Source organism: Strix uralensis, chromosome 14 (assembly GCF_047716275.1).
Source record: "Strix uralensis isolate ZFMK-TIS-50842 chromosome 14, bStrUra1, whole genome shotgun sequence".
Classification (NCBI taxonomy): domain Eukaryota; kingdom Metazoa; phylum Chordata; class Aves; order Strigiformes; family Strigidae; genus Strix; species Strix uralensis.
In genome coordinates, this window is record NC_133985.1 from 5477254 (window position 1) to 5496783 (window position 19530).

General features: G+C 36.8%; 1 protein-coding gene across 1 annotated transcript in view; it reads right to left on the bottom strand.

Moving 5' to 3' along the window:
• The window catches only part of RANBP17 (RAN binding protein 17), a 163822-nt gene that overhangs the window by 28313 nt on the left and 115979 nt on the right, over positions 1-19530 (bottom strand). The window contains exons 21-24 of the mRNA XM_074883783.1: positions 17732-17839; positions 15158-15240; positions 4605-4819; positions 3275-3413 (exon numbers count right to left, since the gene is read on the bottom strand). Coding sequence (XP_074739884.1) covers positions 3275-3413; positions 4605-4819; positions 15158-15240; positions 17732-17839 — 545 coding nt within the window. The remainder of the gene's footprint in view (positions 1-3274; positions 3414-4604; positions 4820-15157; positions 15241-17731; positions 17840-19530) is intronic.

A 19530-nucleotide genomic window follows, 5' to 3' on the forward strand; every position in this document is an offset into this window, starting at 1 on the left:
CACTTTAGAAGAGAACTATTGGAGTGTTTATCCTCGCAATAAAAGCTTAGATGAGGGCTTCCATTATAGCTGATTTACAGCTAGGCGCTTCAGAAGGAATACATATTCTTTCACAGTGTTTATAAAGTGTAGAATCAAGCAAGGTATTTACTCTGCAACAGAATGAACACTCCTCAGAAATAAGGATTTGGGGAATGTTTATCCTACAGCTGACAACAATGAGAGTCTCAAACATTTCACACACATAAAGGGAATAGAGAAAAAAAATCAGATACTTTTTTTTCCATGAAAGAGAAGTGATCTCCTGGTATTTAATTTTTAAAATATGAAGACAGCTATTTCATTTTTATAAACATATCTGAAAAGGACTTGTATGTTCTAATCAGTTTAAAACACAATTCCCCCTCAGATGCCTTATAGCCCTGAGTCCTACTATTCTGAGATGTTCTTGTGGCACTGATACAATTCAGTGAAAAAGGCAATGCCTGGATCTACTTACCCATTTTCCAAGGGCAGAAGGATGTATGTGACCAAATAACACATAGGAAATACATTTGTATTTCTCTGTCTCACAACTGGCAATGTCCCAAATACCAAAATTTTAAAAGGGATAAGACATTTAGAAGAACGACTCTTAAGAAAAAGCAGTGACTCTTGAGATGATTAAAAATAAGTAAATTAACAATTAAGAGCTATAAACTGAACAAAGAGTAGTTCATCTGGACATGTCATCATAACAATAGAAAGTTAATTCAGTTCACTCAGAAATAAAACTTCTTGAACACAAATAAGGAATTTAATGGCTGACATCAATATCAATTCTTGATACATGCAGTATTAAGAAACATGACATTAAGGAGAAATAATCACTTTATCGCTTCAAGATGAAAGGTAAAAAAGAAGCATTTTTCAGCTGACTACTCATGGAAAGTAAGTATTACTCTTAATGTCCAAGAGACATTTACAAAGATGAGGGGCTACACAGGCATTTGGACAGAATCAAAAATTGTTTTGGAAAGCTAGAGAATACAAGTGAAAAATGTAGGGAAAATAGATCGTTTAGATGAGATGCTGGGGGATATGGTGTAAGGGAGAACTTTGTAGAGTAGGGCTGATGGTTGGACTCGATGATCCCAAGGGTCTTTTCCAACCTGAATGATTCTGTGATTCTAATACCAGTAGGATCCTAGGTGGTGGCAGAAAACAAATGGGACCATCCTCCAGTCCAGCGACCTGCCCAAAACAGGGTCGACATCAGACAGGTTCCTCAGGACCTTGTCCAGTATCTGGGAATCTCTCCAAGGATGGAGATTCCACATCCTCTCTGGGCAATATGGAAACAGCTAGGTCTTCCTGACAGACAGATTTGGCAAATCTCAAAGACTGAAAAACTTACTGAGTTTGGAGGAATCAGAGTAAATAAACAAAAAAATGTACATGAAAGTGATCGTAATAGCTTTTGATGGACTGCATCAAGCCTTCAGTGAAGTCAGGTGAAGTTAAAAACCTCTACACGCTTTGTTTTAGTCTTGCATGTTTGTATTTATTTTAGGTACCTTAAGGACATTAAGATGAACTGAAGGAGAGAATTGGCTAAGCAAATCTATGGTTTATAAAATGTGAAAAAAAGTGAGCTATTAAAATTTTTCTTGATACTTTTCTCAGCAGAATATCAGGAATTCCACCAAATAAAAGTCTTCTGAAAAAACATCTGTGCTCCTAAAAATTAATAATTCTTCACGATTAAACTCCTGGATACCTAAACCACAAAAGTTTAAAGCTAACATTGGAAATAAATACTTTGCTTACTCCCCGCCTTGCATGAGAGATCAACACTTTTTGAGAGGGGAAAATAAACATAACGCATGAAAGTTGAAGTTTATATAGCTTTTACATTTTCTTCTCTCTCTTTTACATGAGTTCAAATGTGGTTTCAAAGTAAAAGTTAAAGTAAACTTGGTATGCTAGCGAATTATCAAAAGGAATATAACAAATATCTCAAATGGAAGAGATGCAGTGTGAAGCGATAACAGAGAACAGGAACAGGGCTTGCTAAACTGGTAGCTGTCAGTCAAGCTAATATTCAGTACAATATATCCATTTGCAAATGATCAACAGGCAGACTCCCAGCAGAACCAGCCTATAGGCAGAAACTGCTGTACCATCATTACAGGTGACAAAGCACTCAAAATATCTGGGAGAAGATGGATTTCAGCATTATATAATAAAATGACCTGAATACTTTACTACTGTTGCTTAGCTATTCACTACCCATTTTCTCTCTAAGAGTGGTTCCCCTCCTGCAGCAAAAACTGCTGAATGTGTTTAACATAGCAAATGCTTTGTGAGTCTCAGTGCATTCATGCATTCCTGTGGGGCTTGACTGACACTTGGCGGTAATGAGAAACACCAGCTATTATAGAGTAACATCTATACACACTAACATTGTAAGTTCCTATTTTTTTTTCCTTAATAACCACCCCAATCAATAAATACGACTGTAAGGTTTTGAACAGCTTCTCAGTCAAAAACTATATAAACGCATGGTATTCCTAGGTGATCACAATCTAACTGCACGATTTATTTTTTCTTCCCCTAAATGCTCAGTTTCCTTCTTCATATTCCAAATGACTCTAGGCTGCCAACCCTCCCTCCTCCTCCCTGCCCAAACCCCAAATGTTTGGACAGTCATCTGGTTAAAAAGCATAAATTAAACCGTGCAAGAGAATGAAATAAACTACCATCAGACTGCGGTATTTTTATCGTTACTCCAAGTATGACTCTGTTGCACTAAAGTATATTCAGGAAGTACTGAATAACTAGTTTCTTTTTTTCATGGATAGATACCTTTAAATTTCTCAAATTGTATCACAGCTCTGCAGAACAAGCATTATTTATACAACAGCTATGTTGATCAAATGAAAACAAAACCCCACAGATTCCAGTACACATATTAATACATTTTACTTCTGAATAACAAATTCATGAATTTTCAGTACAATCCTAGTGGAGGCACATGAATAATTTTACCAATTCTGGCTTGTAAGAAAAGACAATTTAAAAATAGTATCTCTAAAAACCTACACATTAGATGTTTAAAAGAACTTAGCTCCATTAACTGAAAGAGTCACATTCTTAAAATGTTCAAAACCCAGCATCTTCCACTGTCACTTGATATTAATTTTTTTAAGAAACAAATGAACACGTTTCTTTGAAACTCCTAGATAGCTGAATACTTGAATTCTTTCTTTATCTGAGTGTAAGTAATTCTTACCTACTGCAGTAAGTCCTTCAGATATTGAGGTAAGAATATAGATTAGGACACGAGGTTCTAAACTGGTAACGAAACTCATATGATCCTGGGTCAGACACTCCAAAAGCGGGTAATAAGACTGGCTTAGTTTTCGATATTGCTGAAAAAAAGAGTACATATTCATAGCAAATACAGATATTACCACTGAGTAATATTAACAATATTAACAGATGATGGAAGAATGATCTTACAGTTTTTATGAGGTGATAAATTCTAATTTAGCCATTAAGTCAGAATACTTATAGAGACAAAACATTTTCTTGTCTTCAGTAGATTTCAACTTTTCAAATTTACCGTAGGATATAAATTCGCTATTAGTTTAAAATAAGCTCAGGATACCACAATAACGCTATCATGCTTTGCCATTCTACACAGCTATCAGTCCAGTAAAAGCAGTATAGCGTTCTGTCCAGGGTGTCAGTTCAACAGGATTACAGCCCGTATCTTACCTTCTGCAGGAAATCTTATTAAAATTTATCGCAGATTCCCCCAAATCATCTCAGAGATGGACTTTATTTTCGTGCTTAAGAGAAGTCCTGCAACAGGCTCTGCACAGGCAAAGGCACTTGCTTGAACCCATTGGCCCAATCAGCATCTTACTCTTAAGGACTCTTATTTAGGGCATTAATTGTTGGACGGCTAGGAATGTGCCCAATATGCACACTACAATACAACCAATACACCAGTTTTAACTGAGAGCAACTTTTCAGTTCCAAGGACTTTCTTTATGTGGCAATCATAAATCTGGGTATTAACCATCTTCAACTATCTCGAATTTGTCCCTTCCTGCAAGAAAACGACAGTTCTGAACTAAAGTGTCATGAAGAAAATGTCGCAGTTCAAATTTAGGCTGATGGTGCGCAAGATCTGTTGTCTTCCCACAGAGAAGTGGGAACATGGTGTACTTTGAAATTAAAGTTTCAAATTTTATGAGGAATACATAGTGACAATTTACAGATTGAAACTAATTGCAGAGTGGCTGAGTATCTGGCGATGTTTTATAGTGCATGCAGGCAACCTAAATGGGTTTGCAAGTATAGAAAGGAAAAAAAATTTCCACTTCTCTCTTTTATGACAAGCCTAGTGAAAATTCTGGAAAAGCTCCCGTTTCGCATGGCAGTTCAGTCATACCTGTATTTTAGATGTCGCTATATAAATAAATTCAAGTAATTGAACTGAAAACTGCATTTGAGCTGTTCTAGATCCCTCTGTCTCATTATAACAATACAAAGCCTGTGGTGGTGTTATTTCATATTTCACGTAAAGACTCCCAAGATGAGTAATTGCTTACTAGCAAGTCACTGTGGGATACTGAAAGCAGCATTTTGACAAAGGCCTGAAGTACATTGTCAAAGTGGTTGTCCCCGTACAACTTGAAGACGCCAAAGCTGACATAATTTCCACATAAGGCAGATTTGAGTGCAGAGTAACAGATGGAAATGCCCTTGAGTTTCAACGGATAAACCTGATCTTTTGACAAAGTCCCAAGAGAGAGGATCTGATTACCTGTTTTCATAAAAAGAAAGAAAGAAAGAAACTTATATAAGCAGCTGCAAATCTAAAATATTTTGATGGCACTATCTAAACTTATTTTTTGTCTTTATTTTCATTACTATTTGGAAGAAAAATTGTTTCTGCATTTGATGTAAAAGATCTGTTAAGTAAGCATGACTAGAGCTTAAAAGCCACCAAGGAATTAGTATGCAAATTTAAAAATATAAGCTATGGAATTCCCATCACTGATACACAGCCAGACCATGACTTGGTCTAACAGCATGAATTCCTTCATCTGAGCAGAGTTGCAACACATGGTTTTATAGTTTCTCATGCTGCAGCAAAGCCTGGTTTTGATCCATTACCATGACAGTCTCTTGGGATGGTTGCTGATGTATACATGCACTAAATATATCCCTCAGAAAACAAATATGTCCATTACAAAAGCCTCTATTTTACCAGTCACAGATGGGAATGACTTTTTAATTAAACTTCATGTTTATAATGTAAAAATAACAGCTAACGGTAAATATTTGCTGTTGCTATTAACAGGCAATAGTGACTTCTGGATCCACTGTGCAGCAGCGCAGTAGATCCTGCTGCAATCCTCTGTATAAATGTAATTATTCACAAGGCCTCATTATCAAGTTTTCTAGGTATCTTGTAATAATTTAATGCTCATCTTCACAGCACCCCAGAGTTAGTTTGTCTTCATGACAGTTTTTTTTAAACCTGAATTAATGAAAGTGAGCTAAAACTGTACAATGAACACAGCAAAGATCAAGTATTTCAGTTCTAACATGAAGTAGCCTGACTAGATTGACCCCATCTGATGTTGACCTTGACAAGCTTGGCCTGCACAAAAACCAAGTGCCAGGTCTTCACTTTGTTACTACTCATCGTTCTTGGCAATTTTAAATAGAGGAAAATAACACAAAACTGTACATTTTTTAAAGTATTCCTACAAACAGAAGTGCAATAGTCTACAGATCAGATGCTCAGCTTGCCTGCTTTCAGTGTCTAACTTAGTTGTCATGGCTATGATGACAACTTAGAATTATAGAATCATTTAGGTTGGAAAAGACCTTTAAGATCATAGAATCCAACTGTTAACCTAGCACTGCCAAGTCCACCACTAAACCATGTCCCTAAGCACCACATCTGCACATCTTTTAAATACCACCAGGGATGGTGGGTGACTCAACCACCTCCGTGGGCAGCCAGGGGTAGTTGTAGAGAGCGATAAAGTCTCTGCTGAGCCTCCTTTTCTCCAGGCTAAACACCCGCAGTTCCCTCAGCCGCTCCCCATAAGACTTGTGCTCTAGACCCTTCACCAGCTTCGTTGCTCTTTGGACACGCTCCAGCTCCTCAATGTCTTCCCTGTAGTAAGGGGCCCAAAACTGAACACAGTATTCGAGGTGTGGCCTCTCCAGTGCTGAGTACAGGGATCTAGATCACTAGATCACTTCTCTCCTCCTGGGGGCCACACTATTTCTGATACAAGCCAGCATGCCATTGGCCTTCTTGGTCAACTTGGATCAAGGAGCAATGAACAAACTGGACATTAACTATTCACAATTCCAAACATTACCAGTTGAGAGAGGTAGTTATGACAACTCAGTTTTGCTTTTATAATAGGCAATTAAAAAATGCCCCTAAAAACTTGCCTGAGATGACAGAAATCTCATAGATTGCATAGTACTGTTTAATACATATTGAGGCCTAATATTAATCTGGGTCTGTCTCTACACAGCTCTCCTTTCTACCCATACATTTTTCCACCTGCAAATCATATACTTGCCTTACTTTAATTCTTTCTCTTAATGCTATTGATTACTGACAACGAGGAATTGACATCATACAATTAGTAAAATGAGGGGGGGAAACCCTATTTCTAAACACCCAATGCATCAAAGTATCACCCATTTGGTATCATTTGATGCCAAGAGGGAAAGGCATAAGTTTTTGTTTAAACATTAACGTTGTTCACCACTTCTAGCAACTACAAGGCAATTTATCCATCAGGTTGTAAAGGAAAAGTAGATTTACAAAAAAAGACTGGGGGTATGATCAGGGATTGCTTAGAAGAAGTAACTCGGGTCTGTAAGAAGCCAGAATGGCATCACTAGAATTATGGAAGAGAGGAGAAGTACCAAATACTTCACTAGGAAAGATAGTCACTTACAGTCAAAATCAGGCCCTTTTATTTAAAAAAAAAAAAAAAAAAATACAGAATGTTTTTGATACTGTAAATGGTCATATGAGCACCTCTACCACCCTGAATGCTGTAGTCATGAACACAGTGTAACTGGGGAAAAGGGTACAATGCCAGCAACTGCTCCTGCATGGAAATTAATTTCAAATGGTATTAAATCTCTGTTATACTAAAAATTACCAGTATCCAAAAGGTCCTCTTTGAAAAGTAAAACATAGCAGAAAAAGAATAATGTCTTCTAGTGTACCTGGATATTCATTTGTTGTAATACTTTACATTGCTGAGAAATTACATTTACATAAAATTAAACTCCATTTAGCTTCCTACAGTGCCCCATTTAAGATATTCCAGCCCTGTCATCTTAATTAGCATTAATAAGCATAAATAATCTTTTTGACAAGACCTAGTCTAGTAACTGAGAAGATCAGTGAATTTCAAATTCTGTGAAAAAAAATAAAACAAAATACAAAATTTTGTCTGTCTGTGAGATAGAGTGGTAAGGCACACACTATTTTTGAAAGCCACTATGTAAACAGTATATAATTCTTATGGCAAAAACAAGACAGAAAGGTTAAGTGTGTTGTAAACTAACCTTATGTGGTCTTCTCCACTATTGAATTCTCGGCTGAAAATCTCTACTTTAATAACGCAAATATATATCTGGCTTCAGAAATAATCAAAGACAAAGTTCTGGATCCAAGAAATTAACAGCCTGAGTTTCTAACTGAGCTGTCCAAGCACTGCATTGTGCAATCCTAGGTCCTTGAAGTACTTGGTGTAACATGCAACAACAGATGGAAAGAGCTTAGTAGTAGTAGTAGTAGTCAACAAGGCAATTATGTACTTAATATGAAAATTAATTGAAAGTCAATGGAAAAAACAGATTATGAGGAAAGAAGTTGGAAAAACCCTAGGAATCCCTTACCTGGAACATGAATTCTAGGAGGTATCCACTAGTGCTGATGCTCTATCATTTTTATTACTTCACATAAAAAAAAATCACCCTGTAATTAATACTTTAAATCCACTGATCAGCATAAAGCATTCAACACAGAAAGGCACAACCCTCTCTCCCTCACACTGCCTCACCCAGGCAGGCATGGCAGAAGAGGAATTCGATGATGAAAACACTGCAAAGAATTTGGGTCTAGTGCAAGATTAAAAGCTGCTTTTTGCAAGTGGACAGAGTCCACAGAGAACTGTTCTGTGTTCATGGACTCATTTTAAAAGGGCCTAAGAGTGGGAACAGCTGATTTCAAATTAGCAGCAGAGGTGAAAGACCACACCATGCCTGTTACCACTGCCCCAAGCCATCGGCCTATGATTCAAGGGATGCAGTGCTAGAACAAAGACTAGTGTTTTAGCATTAGTTATTGAAAAAAAATGACGTACGGTGCTATGCCTGACTAGATAAAAAAAGAATGATCTACTTGTAACATTTAGCAGGAGCTTCAGGGGAATATTTTTACACACCATGGATACTACTGAACATAAACTAATTTACTGAGGTACTTGGAATCGGGTCAAGAACAACTCCTCAGCTACTGAGGATATGCTTACATTTATAATCCCTGTAGCGGAGGACCAAAATACAATTTTATAAACTCCTATTGTTAAAAGAAACAATTTAAAGAAATTAAATCAACATAAAAGTGACTTTTGACATGCTGAATTTAAAAATTGTGTTTGAAATTCATAGCTCCTGTCAAAATGAAAACTCTGCAGAGACTAATCAGCGAAGTTTCAGTGTTACTACCGAGTTAAAAATCAAATGAAAAAAATCCAACTTGCATCAATTTCTTCTTAATGTGGGAGAAATTGTATCACACCATCTTAAAATATACTTTCAAAATTCTCAATAATTTCCTTTAATACAACTTTTTGCTCTGCATTTGACAGCAACGTCACTTACCAAAATTATCAACTCTCTGAGCCTCAGAGGCGATACAAAATTCTGACACGAATAAGAAAAGGATTTTTAAAGGTATTGGGCAAAACTGCTAGATAAGGAAATAAGGGCTGGAATTTGGCTTACAAATTAAGCATTTCATTACTGAAAGACTCCTTAGTACATAAACAAAGGAGCTGGAAGAAAAAAGTGTGTGTATGCAGAGAGGGAATACAAAGCCAGCAAAAAAACCAAACTGGGATGCTCTGACCGAAGATAACATCACCATGCCTCAGAATCCCAGAGGCAATATGCACCAGAGCTCTTTGCACAGCTCATTCCCTCACTCCCTCCTAGATGCGGGAGCATGTCAGGACAGGCAGCTTCCCTTTCAGTTCTTCTCCTTAATTGCTTTTACAGTAGAAGCTATAATACAAAAATGATTTCCTTATGGCTGAGTTTCATTTAAAAGCAGGGCTTGTTCTAGATTTCAGTCCAATAAGCGCTCTGTATAATAATACAACTAAATCATGTTTTAACATGTGTGAATTAGATGAAGATAAAAAAAGACTTCGGTGAGATTAAACAAAGGTTGTGAAAATTTATCACATTTATAGAGAAAAGGTGTTTTTTGCCTTTTCCCCTTTTCTATTTTTATTATTCACCACTGCCCCATAAAGATGGTTTGGAATGTATGCTTTCCAGGCATTCGGAATGCTAGGGCAGTATAAAGAAGTGGCCGTGTATAGAAAACGAAAAGGAAAACATGAATCATAAAGATGAGAGCGAGCTTCAAAAACTGATTTTTTAAAGCTTCCACAACAACAAAACATGCATAAAACGTCTCAAATCAGCACAATGAGCATGCACAGCGCCAAGATAAATTTGCCAAAAGAAACCAATTATGAAATCTGAGTCAGTAATGAAGAGCAATATATTCTGGAACCACTATCACAAAAGAAAGGAGAGCAGACCAATGGCAATCGAGACCAGTGAACACTCCACTTTTAAGCTAAGCTGCTGATTAGAAATACCTGTTATACAGCACAGATCAGTTTAACCAAAATTTTGAAGAAGAACTGTTATCTTATGAAGTTGCTGGCACTGAATGGATTACCACACTAAGTTTTGAAATACATGTTCTGGAAGCAATTTAAAGCTCATTAGAAATAATTGTGTCTGGCTACTGGAAAATGTGGTAAAATTTAATCCACATCCAAATGCTACCTGGGCTGTGAGAACAGGAAATTGTTTTGTGCTACTGTGGCTAACCTCATCGCTGACCTTGAGCAGTAACTGCTACAACAGCTGAAAGCTGAAGCAAAATTAAAAACTTACATCAAAGTATATCATGACAGAATGTAGATAAATAAAAACAGCATATTGAAAATATTATTTTTATGTCAGTCTCCTATAATGAAAGGGAAGAGGTTTACTAAAATGTAAAGAAACCACAAAACAAAAATAGATGGTCCCAAGATGCATTGAAACATCCTTCCTATACAACTGGGAGTTCAAAAACACATAGTAAGGAGACTTGTACATACAGAATTAAAAGTGAAATATATTGGGGATGAAGAATGGTGGACTACACTATTCCAACTCCTTTCAATTTTCTCCTCTCAGTTGTTTATTTTAAATCACTCTATCACTCAGACTGGCTTTAGCCATAATGGACAAGACACAACACCCCTTGCCAAACAGCTGCAGAGTCCTAACAAGGATAATTGACTATCTAAGTGCTTTTTGCATCCTACGCGAGGCTTTACATGTTCTGAACATATAGCATTTGTAAAGACATCTTGGAATTGTCTTCAGCACTGTATCAGTATCAGTGATAAATGAGCAGAAAGACAGGACACACTAGTACTCCCAAAGCTGGATCTGTTAAGCAGAACTAAACACTTGCTGAGGTGCCAATTTTCAAAACTACAAAGAATTAATATTTTAAATTTTATTCACTGACAACTGAACATGCTTAGCATATCTCAAAAATTTGGTATTTTTTTCTGCTTTGCACTCAAACATATGAAATCACTATATGTCAGTCTAGAGGAGAAAAGAGTATATGCTTTAGTCGAGCATTAAAGAGATTTCAGCATCCATACTCACAAGTGTTCACATACATTCACACCCCAGAAACACAGTTCTACCCTTTTCTTCCCCCTTTTAGTTTTAGCCCAAGCACGGATCTTACAGTACGTACAGATAGTAAATGGAGGTACCACTCAGACATAAACGGACATCACAAACTTTGGCAAAACTGAACATAGAAAGAAAGTGGCATGATAGGTTACCAAATGTTTGTTTCAAAGTTATTTCCATGTAAACAACAGCACAGGATTTGCACAAAACAAATCCGCATATAAATTCTAGATTATTTTCATCACCTGAAGAAGGCCATATTTCCAAGTATCTGTGTGTTATCCAAAACTGCTTTGATGAGTGTAGTCCAGACTTAGGAAAAATCAACATTATGTCAATAATCACCAGTGCACTGTGCTTTGATGCTGGTGAGAAGAATCACCTGATGCCACCTCACTTCACTTCTTAATTCCTTGTCTAAGTGTTGACACCTCAGAGATGTATTTCAGATCACATTTTTATGTACCTATAGGTTTATATAGCAAGAAGACTACCAGTGGACCTAAATCATAACTGGAAATTTTCATGTTTAATTTGGTGCAGGTGAAATTTCTGAAAATAATACTTTTACTAGTATTTTCTGTATATCATTACATGTGAGAGAGAAGAAGGAAAAATCCTGTCCTAAAACAAATTTAAATTTCACTGACCAGTGGAAGTACAATACAATTAAACTATATTTTCATTTATTGTCTGTCTGTTATATTCTTCTAAGAAAGAGGTGCAACCATGCTAGGCTACACTGCCTGCAGTCTGTCTTTCCCTGGAGAGCTGCTGAGCTATGGGAAGGAAACTCTCACTGTCAAGGGCACGGCAAGGAGGAGAGGTGAGAGGTAACAAGCTGAGCTGGAAGCCTGGTGTTCAAACAGGGATTGCCAAGAGGAGCAAGCACAGCCAGGTCTCCAGGTGATGGAAAGAGCAACTTCTCAGGGATGAGATGAGGCTGGGCAGAGTTTATGGCAGCCCACTGGGTCAGTGGATTAACTGAAACCGAGACTGAAAGGAAGGATCTTCCCACAAGGACAGTGTGATGAAAGAAAGAGATGTTTGCTTCTATTTTTCCCCCTCCGTCTCACATCATCACTTTGTGTTTCTCCCAGTTTAAAAAGGCAATTATTATAGTATAGATTTCAATCAAATCTATCTTGAGGTTCAAGTGTCTTTTTGATCAACTTTGAGGAGCTCACTATAAGATGCAGGCATATACAAGATGTTTGGCTGACTTGGTAAGATAAATGAGCACATACTGTCTGTTGTCATCTCTTGACATTTACTATGTGACTTTTTTTTTTTTTTCCCTCTAATGCTTCAGCCATAAAACCATGCTGAATGTGAGAATCTCAACTAATTTCAGGATTTTAAGTTACTTGTAGTAATAGTACAGCAGAAAACTTGAAAACCGAACCCAAGGATTAGAAGACATGCACGTATTCATTCTTTTAACTGAATCACACAATTTTTAAGAATGTGGGGCTGAAAACACTGCTCAAGAACACCGAAGTGAATTATCATCACTTGGTTTATTTGTTTATTTTTACCTAGACGGCTGCCAAGATTACATATGCTTAAAAGACAAATACACTTAAAAAAAAGTCATAGAGTATTATGGATTAAAGCTTTCCTCAAAAGCACAATTATTAAGATTTTCAGGAAGGCTTTTGAAATTAATGCAAAATCCCTTAATATCAATATTTTTATAGGAATTTCTATGTTAAAAAGATCACACGTAACTGAAGTAATGAAACCTTACAACACATTTCCAGAAGAGTTATATCTTTCTGTACACTGGAGTGGAAATCTCATAAACTAGTAATTGGTGATAAAAGCTAAAAATGTTAACAGCAATTATTCAAAGCTGATTAATTGTAGTACCTTGAAATACTTACAGTGGGCAGTAAAACCTTCCCAGACTGTAAGCTAGTGACCACTTCAGGAATAGCTGTAGCAGTCTGAAATAGTGCTAATCTAGGATGTTTATTACAGTGCCCACAGCTGAGCCACGGTGATGGCCAGGCCAGTGCTGCCCATCTGTGCCAGTGCAAAGCCAGCTGGATTATTTGAAATCTCTGCTCTAAGTGGCCAATTCAGCCGACTGCAATGGGAGGTCTTTCATGTTGACTTTGCAGTGAGTCCAGTCCTGAAACAAATCATGGCAATCACTCACAGAAAAGAAAACCTAAACAATTCATCTAAATGTCACACCTAAGTAGTGGAAAGATCACTGATGAGACCCTTTCAGGCACTGATGATAATATGAATGTGTTTTAAAAGCAAAATGAAAATAAAATACATACATATATTGAGTGGAGGCATTCTCCCACATCTACATATTTCCTCCACTTTTAGTTGATAGGTGATTTAAAATTTTTCTTTTGGAGGACATTAAGAACAGTTTTTCTCTTAAACCTGTGTTGAATAAAATGTCATCCCTCCATAGGAAAACAGTTATGAAAGACACAAAAGAGAAGTGGGAGAGAAAGCTCTTATGGTCATTTCACTTCTTTCTAAGGCACACATCCTCAGACAGATGCCACACATCCCTAAGTATCTTTCACATAATTTTGACTTCAGCAGGCATTATGGCTCCACTGCTTAGTTTTAAATCTTAGATCTGCACTGTCCTGAAATTTCCTTTCATGTTGCATAATTAAATTCTAGCACAAGCTAGAAAATGTTGTCTGGTCTTTATGGGCAAGATCTACCAACAATTTAGGGCTGAGAATTTTATGAACTTCACATACACACCATAAAATCTGCAACTGAAAGCAAAAGGTTTCTTTACACTGATTTTTAGGCCTGAATTAGGAATGAAGCAGGTTGAAACCAACTAGTGTGGTTTACTCGCAAGGTTCAGAAACTTGATGCCAACAACTGAGATTAATGGATACCCTATAATATGGTGTGTTTTTGGTAAGTGCAGAAACGATGGTAAAGGCTAATTGAAATTTAAAAAAAAAAATTAAAAAGGAAAATATGACCTCAATGGGATCAGGTACCATACGACAAGTAGGGCTGAAGCATCATCATGACTACACCTGACTTTTTTAATTATCAAAAGAAAGCTTACCACAATTAACTACAAAGGCTAACACAAATTGAGTAGTAAAATCTAAAAGTTTATCTTTTCAAACATGGAAAACCTTATTTTTATGTTGCTAAATCATTCTTACAAATTTATTGAAGAGCACAGCTGAAAAAACATGCTAGCTTACTACATAGTATTTGAAAAAGAAAAACAGAAAAATTATTTTGCAAGGAGTGAGAGTTATTTGGGTGTAATTTTTTGTCGTAAGTAAACGCTTTAGGCATTCTGCACATACTCTTTCTATGCCCTAGAGATCAAATGCAGAATTACATTTGAAGTTTTTTATACTGGCAGCCACGTAACACACGGTTTCCAGACCCAAAAAGCAACCTGAATGCAGTAAAAGCAAATCTGATGGACCAATTTCCGTTCTTTAAAAGAAACGGGGCATTTATGTCTCTTCCCGTTTACACAAACTACAAATGAGGTTGCTCTACAAAAACTTGGTAACATTCCTTTCAAAATATTTAGAAAGCAAAAGTGTAAGCCACAAAGTTAGTTGGAGTGTAATATAAACTGCTGGTGTCAAAGACCTGTTGCAGTGGCATGCATGAGTGGGAGTAGTAAAATGGAGCAACTTATTATCAACACTTTTAACAGTGCTCTAGGGTAAAGCTGTTATGGTCCTATTATGTTTTGGAACTGCTGGAATATAATTTGAATACATAAAATCAACCCACATCTATCAATCAGTAGCCTAGATCAAACACCTCATGAGTATTTGTGTCTTTGCTGAAATACATTTACAGTTGCTAGAAGACAGGCATTCAAGTCAAAAAAGAGAGACAAATAACAAAGCTATATGAACGAGCCCTGATCCACAGACAGTAAATGAGCTCCAAAGGCCTGCCACGTAAACTCTGCATTTTACAAAGGGATGATACTGGCTGTAGCACATTACAGTCCTGCTATGTGTTCCACAAATCCATCAGTGCTCAGCAATATGAACTAACCCATTTTTATATCACAGGACAGGCAAAGAATTACACTGCAGAGGAAACATTAATTAATACCTACCATATGTACAAATCATTTTACTAGCTGCTCTGAAGAGAAGAATTCCATTTGGAGATGATACATCAAAATTTAAACGTTGTGATCTAAAAAATAACAGCAAAAATATTCAGATGGTCATCGAAGCAGAAAACTGCAATAGATTCATTTCTCTAACAAAAAAATCATTTGCTAATTACAGAGTACAATTATTTGATAAACTAATTCTAGCTTTCAGTCCAATGATATGCACTCTAGTTATCTCCATATGTTGCCGAAGAAACAATCTTATGACAAAGCAATGTTAACCAGAAAAGGTGACCAGACAATACACAGACAGCTTTCAGTGACCAGTGCACATCTTGTGCCCGTATACAGTTCAGAAGAATGCTACAAAGGTTCCAGACCCCAAGCAGTCAAACTAACTTTTACCCTGCTTCTGCATCTGCATAGCCTTTAAAAACAAACTAATCCCCACTGGGTTATTCTGCTACATAAAATCTGTGGCAATCACAGGCCAGTTCTCGGTGTGTATTTTGTAACAAATGCTTTTTATAAACATTCAGACCTGAAGAAGATTGCAGCATGTTGTCTCTCCTGATGCACAGGTATTACCAAAGTCAACAGGAATGACTTTGTTCCCAATCTGGAAACGCATTAATCGTTGCCAAAGCCCCTGTTGCACCTTTCCATTCTGTCTGTGTGATAAAGAAGCCTAAATCCTAGTTTGTGCCTACGTGAAAACCATTAAGTACTTGAGAGTTAATTTTGAATGCAGGTAACTTTAGCAAAACTTACCCGTAGTGTTTATTTGGACAGAAAGGGAAAGGAGTCATCACTGAGTGATGTAAACCACAGTATCCCCTGGCTGTCCTATTTGGTAGCCATCTACTTTTGATCAGACCTGGAGTCCTTGTATCACCCCTATCACAGAGACAGTAGTATCCGTCTTTGCTGCAAGTCCAATTTTTTGTTGTCTGAGTCCTTTGGTGCAAACTCTGGAGTAAATCTCAGTGTTTATAAATGAATAAGACGTGCCTTGTATAAAACATTTGTGTATTCCATATGCACAAAATGATAATGGCTGGCAGAAACAAAAAAACCAAAACCAGCACATCACCTCAGTATCAGAGTGGCATAATGCAAAATCTGATACTCTGTAACATATTTTAACCATGTCAAAGTATATTGTATAATGCATTCTAACCTGTAAAAGCTAATGCAGTACACAACTCCTGAAAAAATACCATCCCAGATGATGTTTTCTAAAGGGAACAAAGCAGATTTTCTGAATAGCAATAGGTAGAAGAATACCATGAATATGGAAAGTAGCTTGAAGAGCTGTCTTTTGCATAAGATTTATTGTTCCAGTTCCTCTTTGCTTTTGTTTACCATTATTAGAGTTCTGTGTTTTTGCTGTAACAATCTCCTCCTTGAAATAAGTTGCAGCACTATTAGTGTATACTGCTTGAGCATTGCAGCCTGAATAAAAATAGGTTAAACTTTCCCAGCAATTTATTATACTACTACCAGGATAAAAGATGTAATTAGCCCACACAAACCAAAGAGGGAGTCACAGCAAGCAAGTCAACACAAACAAGAACCAGGGAACTCTGCCTTAAGGCTTGTGTAGCCACTCAGGATTAAGGGCACATCATACACACTAGTGTTTCACTTGGAGACAGGTCTGAACGTTAAGGCACCAATTCCCTGTCATTAGATTAAACTAAATTTTTTTTTTTCAAATTTCAAATATTTCAACTTTTTTCCTTGTAAGTTTGACTTGCAAGGCAAAATGAGAAATTATGAGAACACATACTGCTTTGCTGCAAACTCTAATTACATCGGTCACGAAGATACCCAGCACAGAGACTTTAACTATCAATTTTTCATTTAAAGATCTTTTTTTCCTTTGGGCAGTACACTAAATATTTCCAAGTGTAATGATAATTTCCCAAAATAAATTGTTCTATTACTTGTGGTAAAACAGGAATTTCATTCTAACTACTGCAATGTCAAGTACTGAAATCACCTCCCAGAATAATTCTGAGGCCTTTCTGGTTTGCCCACAGAGAAGATTTTAGATGTGGGAAAAGTTACCTACATGTTGATCATAAATATTGCTATATCAGATACCATTCTTTCCTATTTTGGCTGGAAGAGTTGAGTTGCAAAAGAAGCTGTAAAGGGAGTTGTGGTTTTACAGGCACATACGTATGCTGCTTGGCTTAAGGCAAAAATTCAGCCTGCAGCAAATCCTGACAGCAGACAATTTTCCAATATTTAATTATAGAGTCAGTATTTATCCCTGGTTGAAGCATACACTTCCAGTAACTTTAAATATAAAATCACAGTAGTCTCTCATATATATTCCTGTAATTAATCCTTACCAGCTGATTTTCTAAAATCTACCATTTTTTTAAAACAATACAATGACACTGAAAGCTGAGTTCTGCTTGCGAATTTTGTTCCAAAATACAAAAATTCTTAAAGTCAAAGTCAGACATCATGAGGCCAAGCAAAACACAGAAAGATGGAACAGACAGTGCATACTGTTGCAATATTCATCACTTACCTTAATTTTCACCTGCTTCTTACCTGTTTTGCATGAATTCTGCCATCAGCTTCAAGATAGGGGTTGTACATGCAGGTTCACGGTACCACAGTTCAACAGCTCTTTGCAGAACAGAAATGTATGCAGGGTATCTTCTCAAACCCAGTTAAAGAGTACACTGATAAAATAACATCTTGCAAAACAACTTCCCCTGAACTGTACTACGCCATTATGTGGGTGGGCCAGCTATAGACGTTGGCAGCGGATTCTGACAGAGGCACCGCCAGAACTTACAAACTTAAGCAAGTCTCTGCTTAGAAGACTAAATCCTTTCGAAACATTAATGGTTAAGTGGGAAATAGTTAATACACCAGAGCCATAATGAAGGAAAAGGAAAGCAGTTTCCATATGTGAAGCTAACCTATAATATGTATATAAGATGAGCTTGGATTTTTAACGAATGGTATAAGTCACAGATGGCAATTTAATTTAAAAACAACACAAATTTACCTATCAGCAAATCCTGGGCCACAAACTTCAGTGCCACCTCATATATATTATATTTGCTATATGAATGGCTGGGAACAATTTGATTGTATGAAGTTGTTTCCAGCGCATTCAAGAAGAGAACTCAACCAAACTGTGTGGGGGCGACCAGCAAAGTTAGATTTCTAAGAACACTTTCAGGAGAACTGTTTGCTCATCAGCATCCAAGAGATATCCATTCTTTTAAAGCAGGATTTCAAAGAATACAGAAAAAAAAAAAAGTTTAGTAGACTCTGCAATGCAACTTTAAAAAAATAATTTTATGAGTTACTGACTGTATCAAAATATTTCATGCAACTCGATACAAAGCTGATCCCTAGTTTTCCCAACATGCTGAAATAAGAGTTTATTTGGGTAAGAATGCAGACTAGTAAATGGAAATGAGGTAGCACAGCTTGTCTGGCAAATAATTTTTTATATTGAACCAAGAGATTTTAACTATACAATTTGCTATTAAAACATGACCTAGCTAATCTAGTCAATGCTTTTGTTTAATAGTAAACTTATTTTTAATTTTTAGCTTTGTTTCATGTCACATAATTCTGCTTTAACCACAGTGATTATTCTTAGGAAAATGCTATTGCCTATTCAGACAATAAAGGCAACTATTGTGAATCTTAGGAAGTAGAATACAGGCCAAGCACTCAACAGGGGATTGTGAAATAACAGTCTGAAATACATAAAGGTTTACACGCTTCTAGGATATGTAGACACAGTCATGTCTCAGTTCGATATAGCTCTTCTGGTGGAGGCTAAAGCCGTCAGACATAGCACTACTGATGAATGACAGCGCTGTGCAGACAGATGGAAGGCATTCTGGCTACTGCTGTCTGAGGCATCTAAAGACTTGTGCATTTTTGCTGCCAGCTGCTTGAGGCACTGCAGGCATAAACTATATATAGCGGAAGAGGCTGACATGTGAAATATACTTTTAGACTTTGCTTCTTGCTCCTTTATGGGGTTCTTTACATTTTAAATCAAACAAACTAGAGTTAAACATACCGTGGAGAGTTATCCAGTAATAAACTGGGATTTAAATTCAAATCTCACTTATCTAAAATACCCTCAAAGGGCACAGATGATCCATGTCATCTCATACCTTTAAAAATTCACTAATCCCAGTTCCATTTTTTCCTGAGGTCGACTCCCAGTCCAGCTCACTCTCAGCAGAGGATGGTCAATATTCTCAAGATGCAGCAGATGTCAAGTAAGTTACAGAACTGAGCTGTGCTATTAATTCTCCTAAGTCATGCCTCTTCCTTAGCCTTCCTAGTAGCCCCATGTACACAAAAGGGAG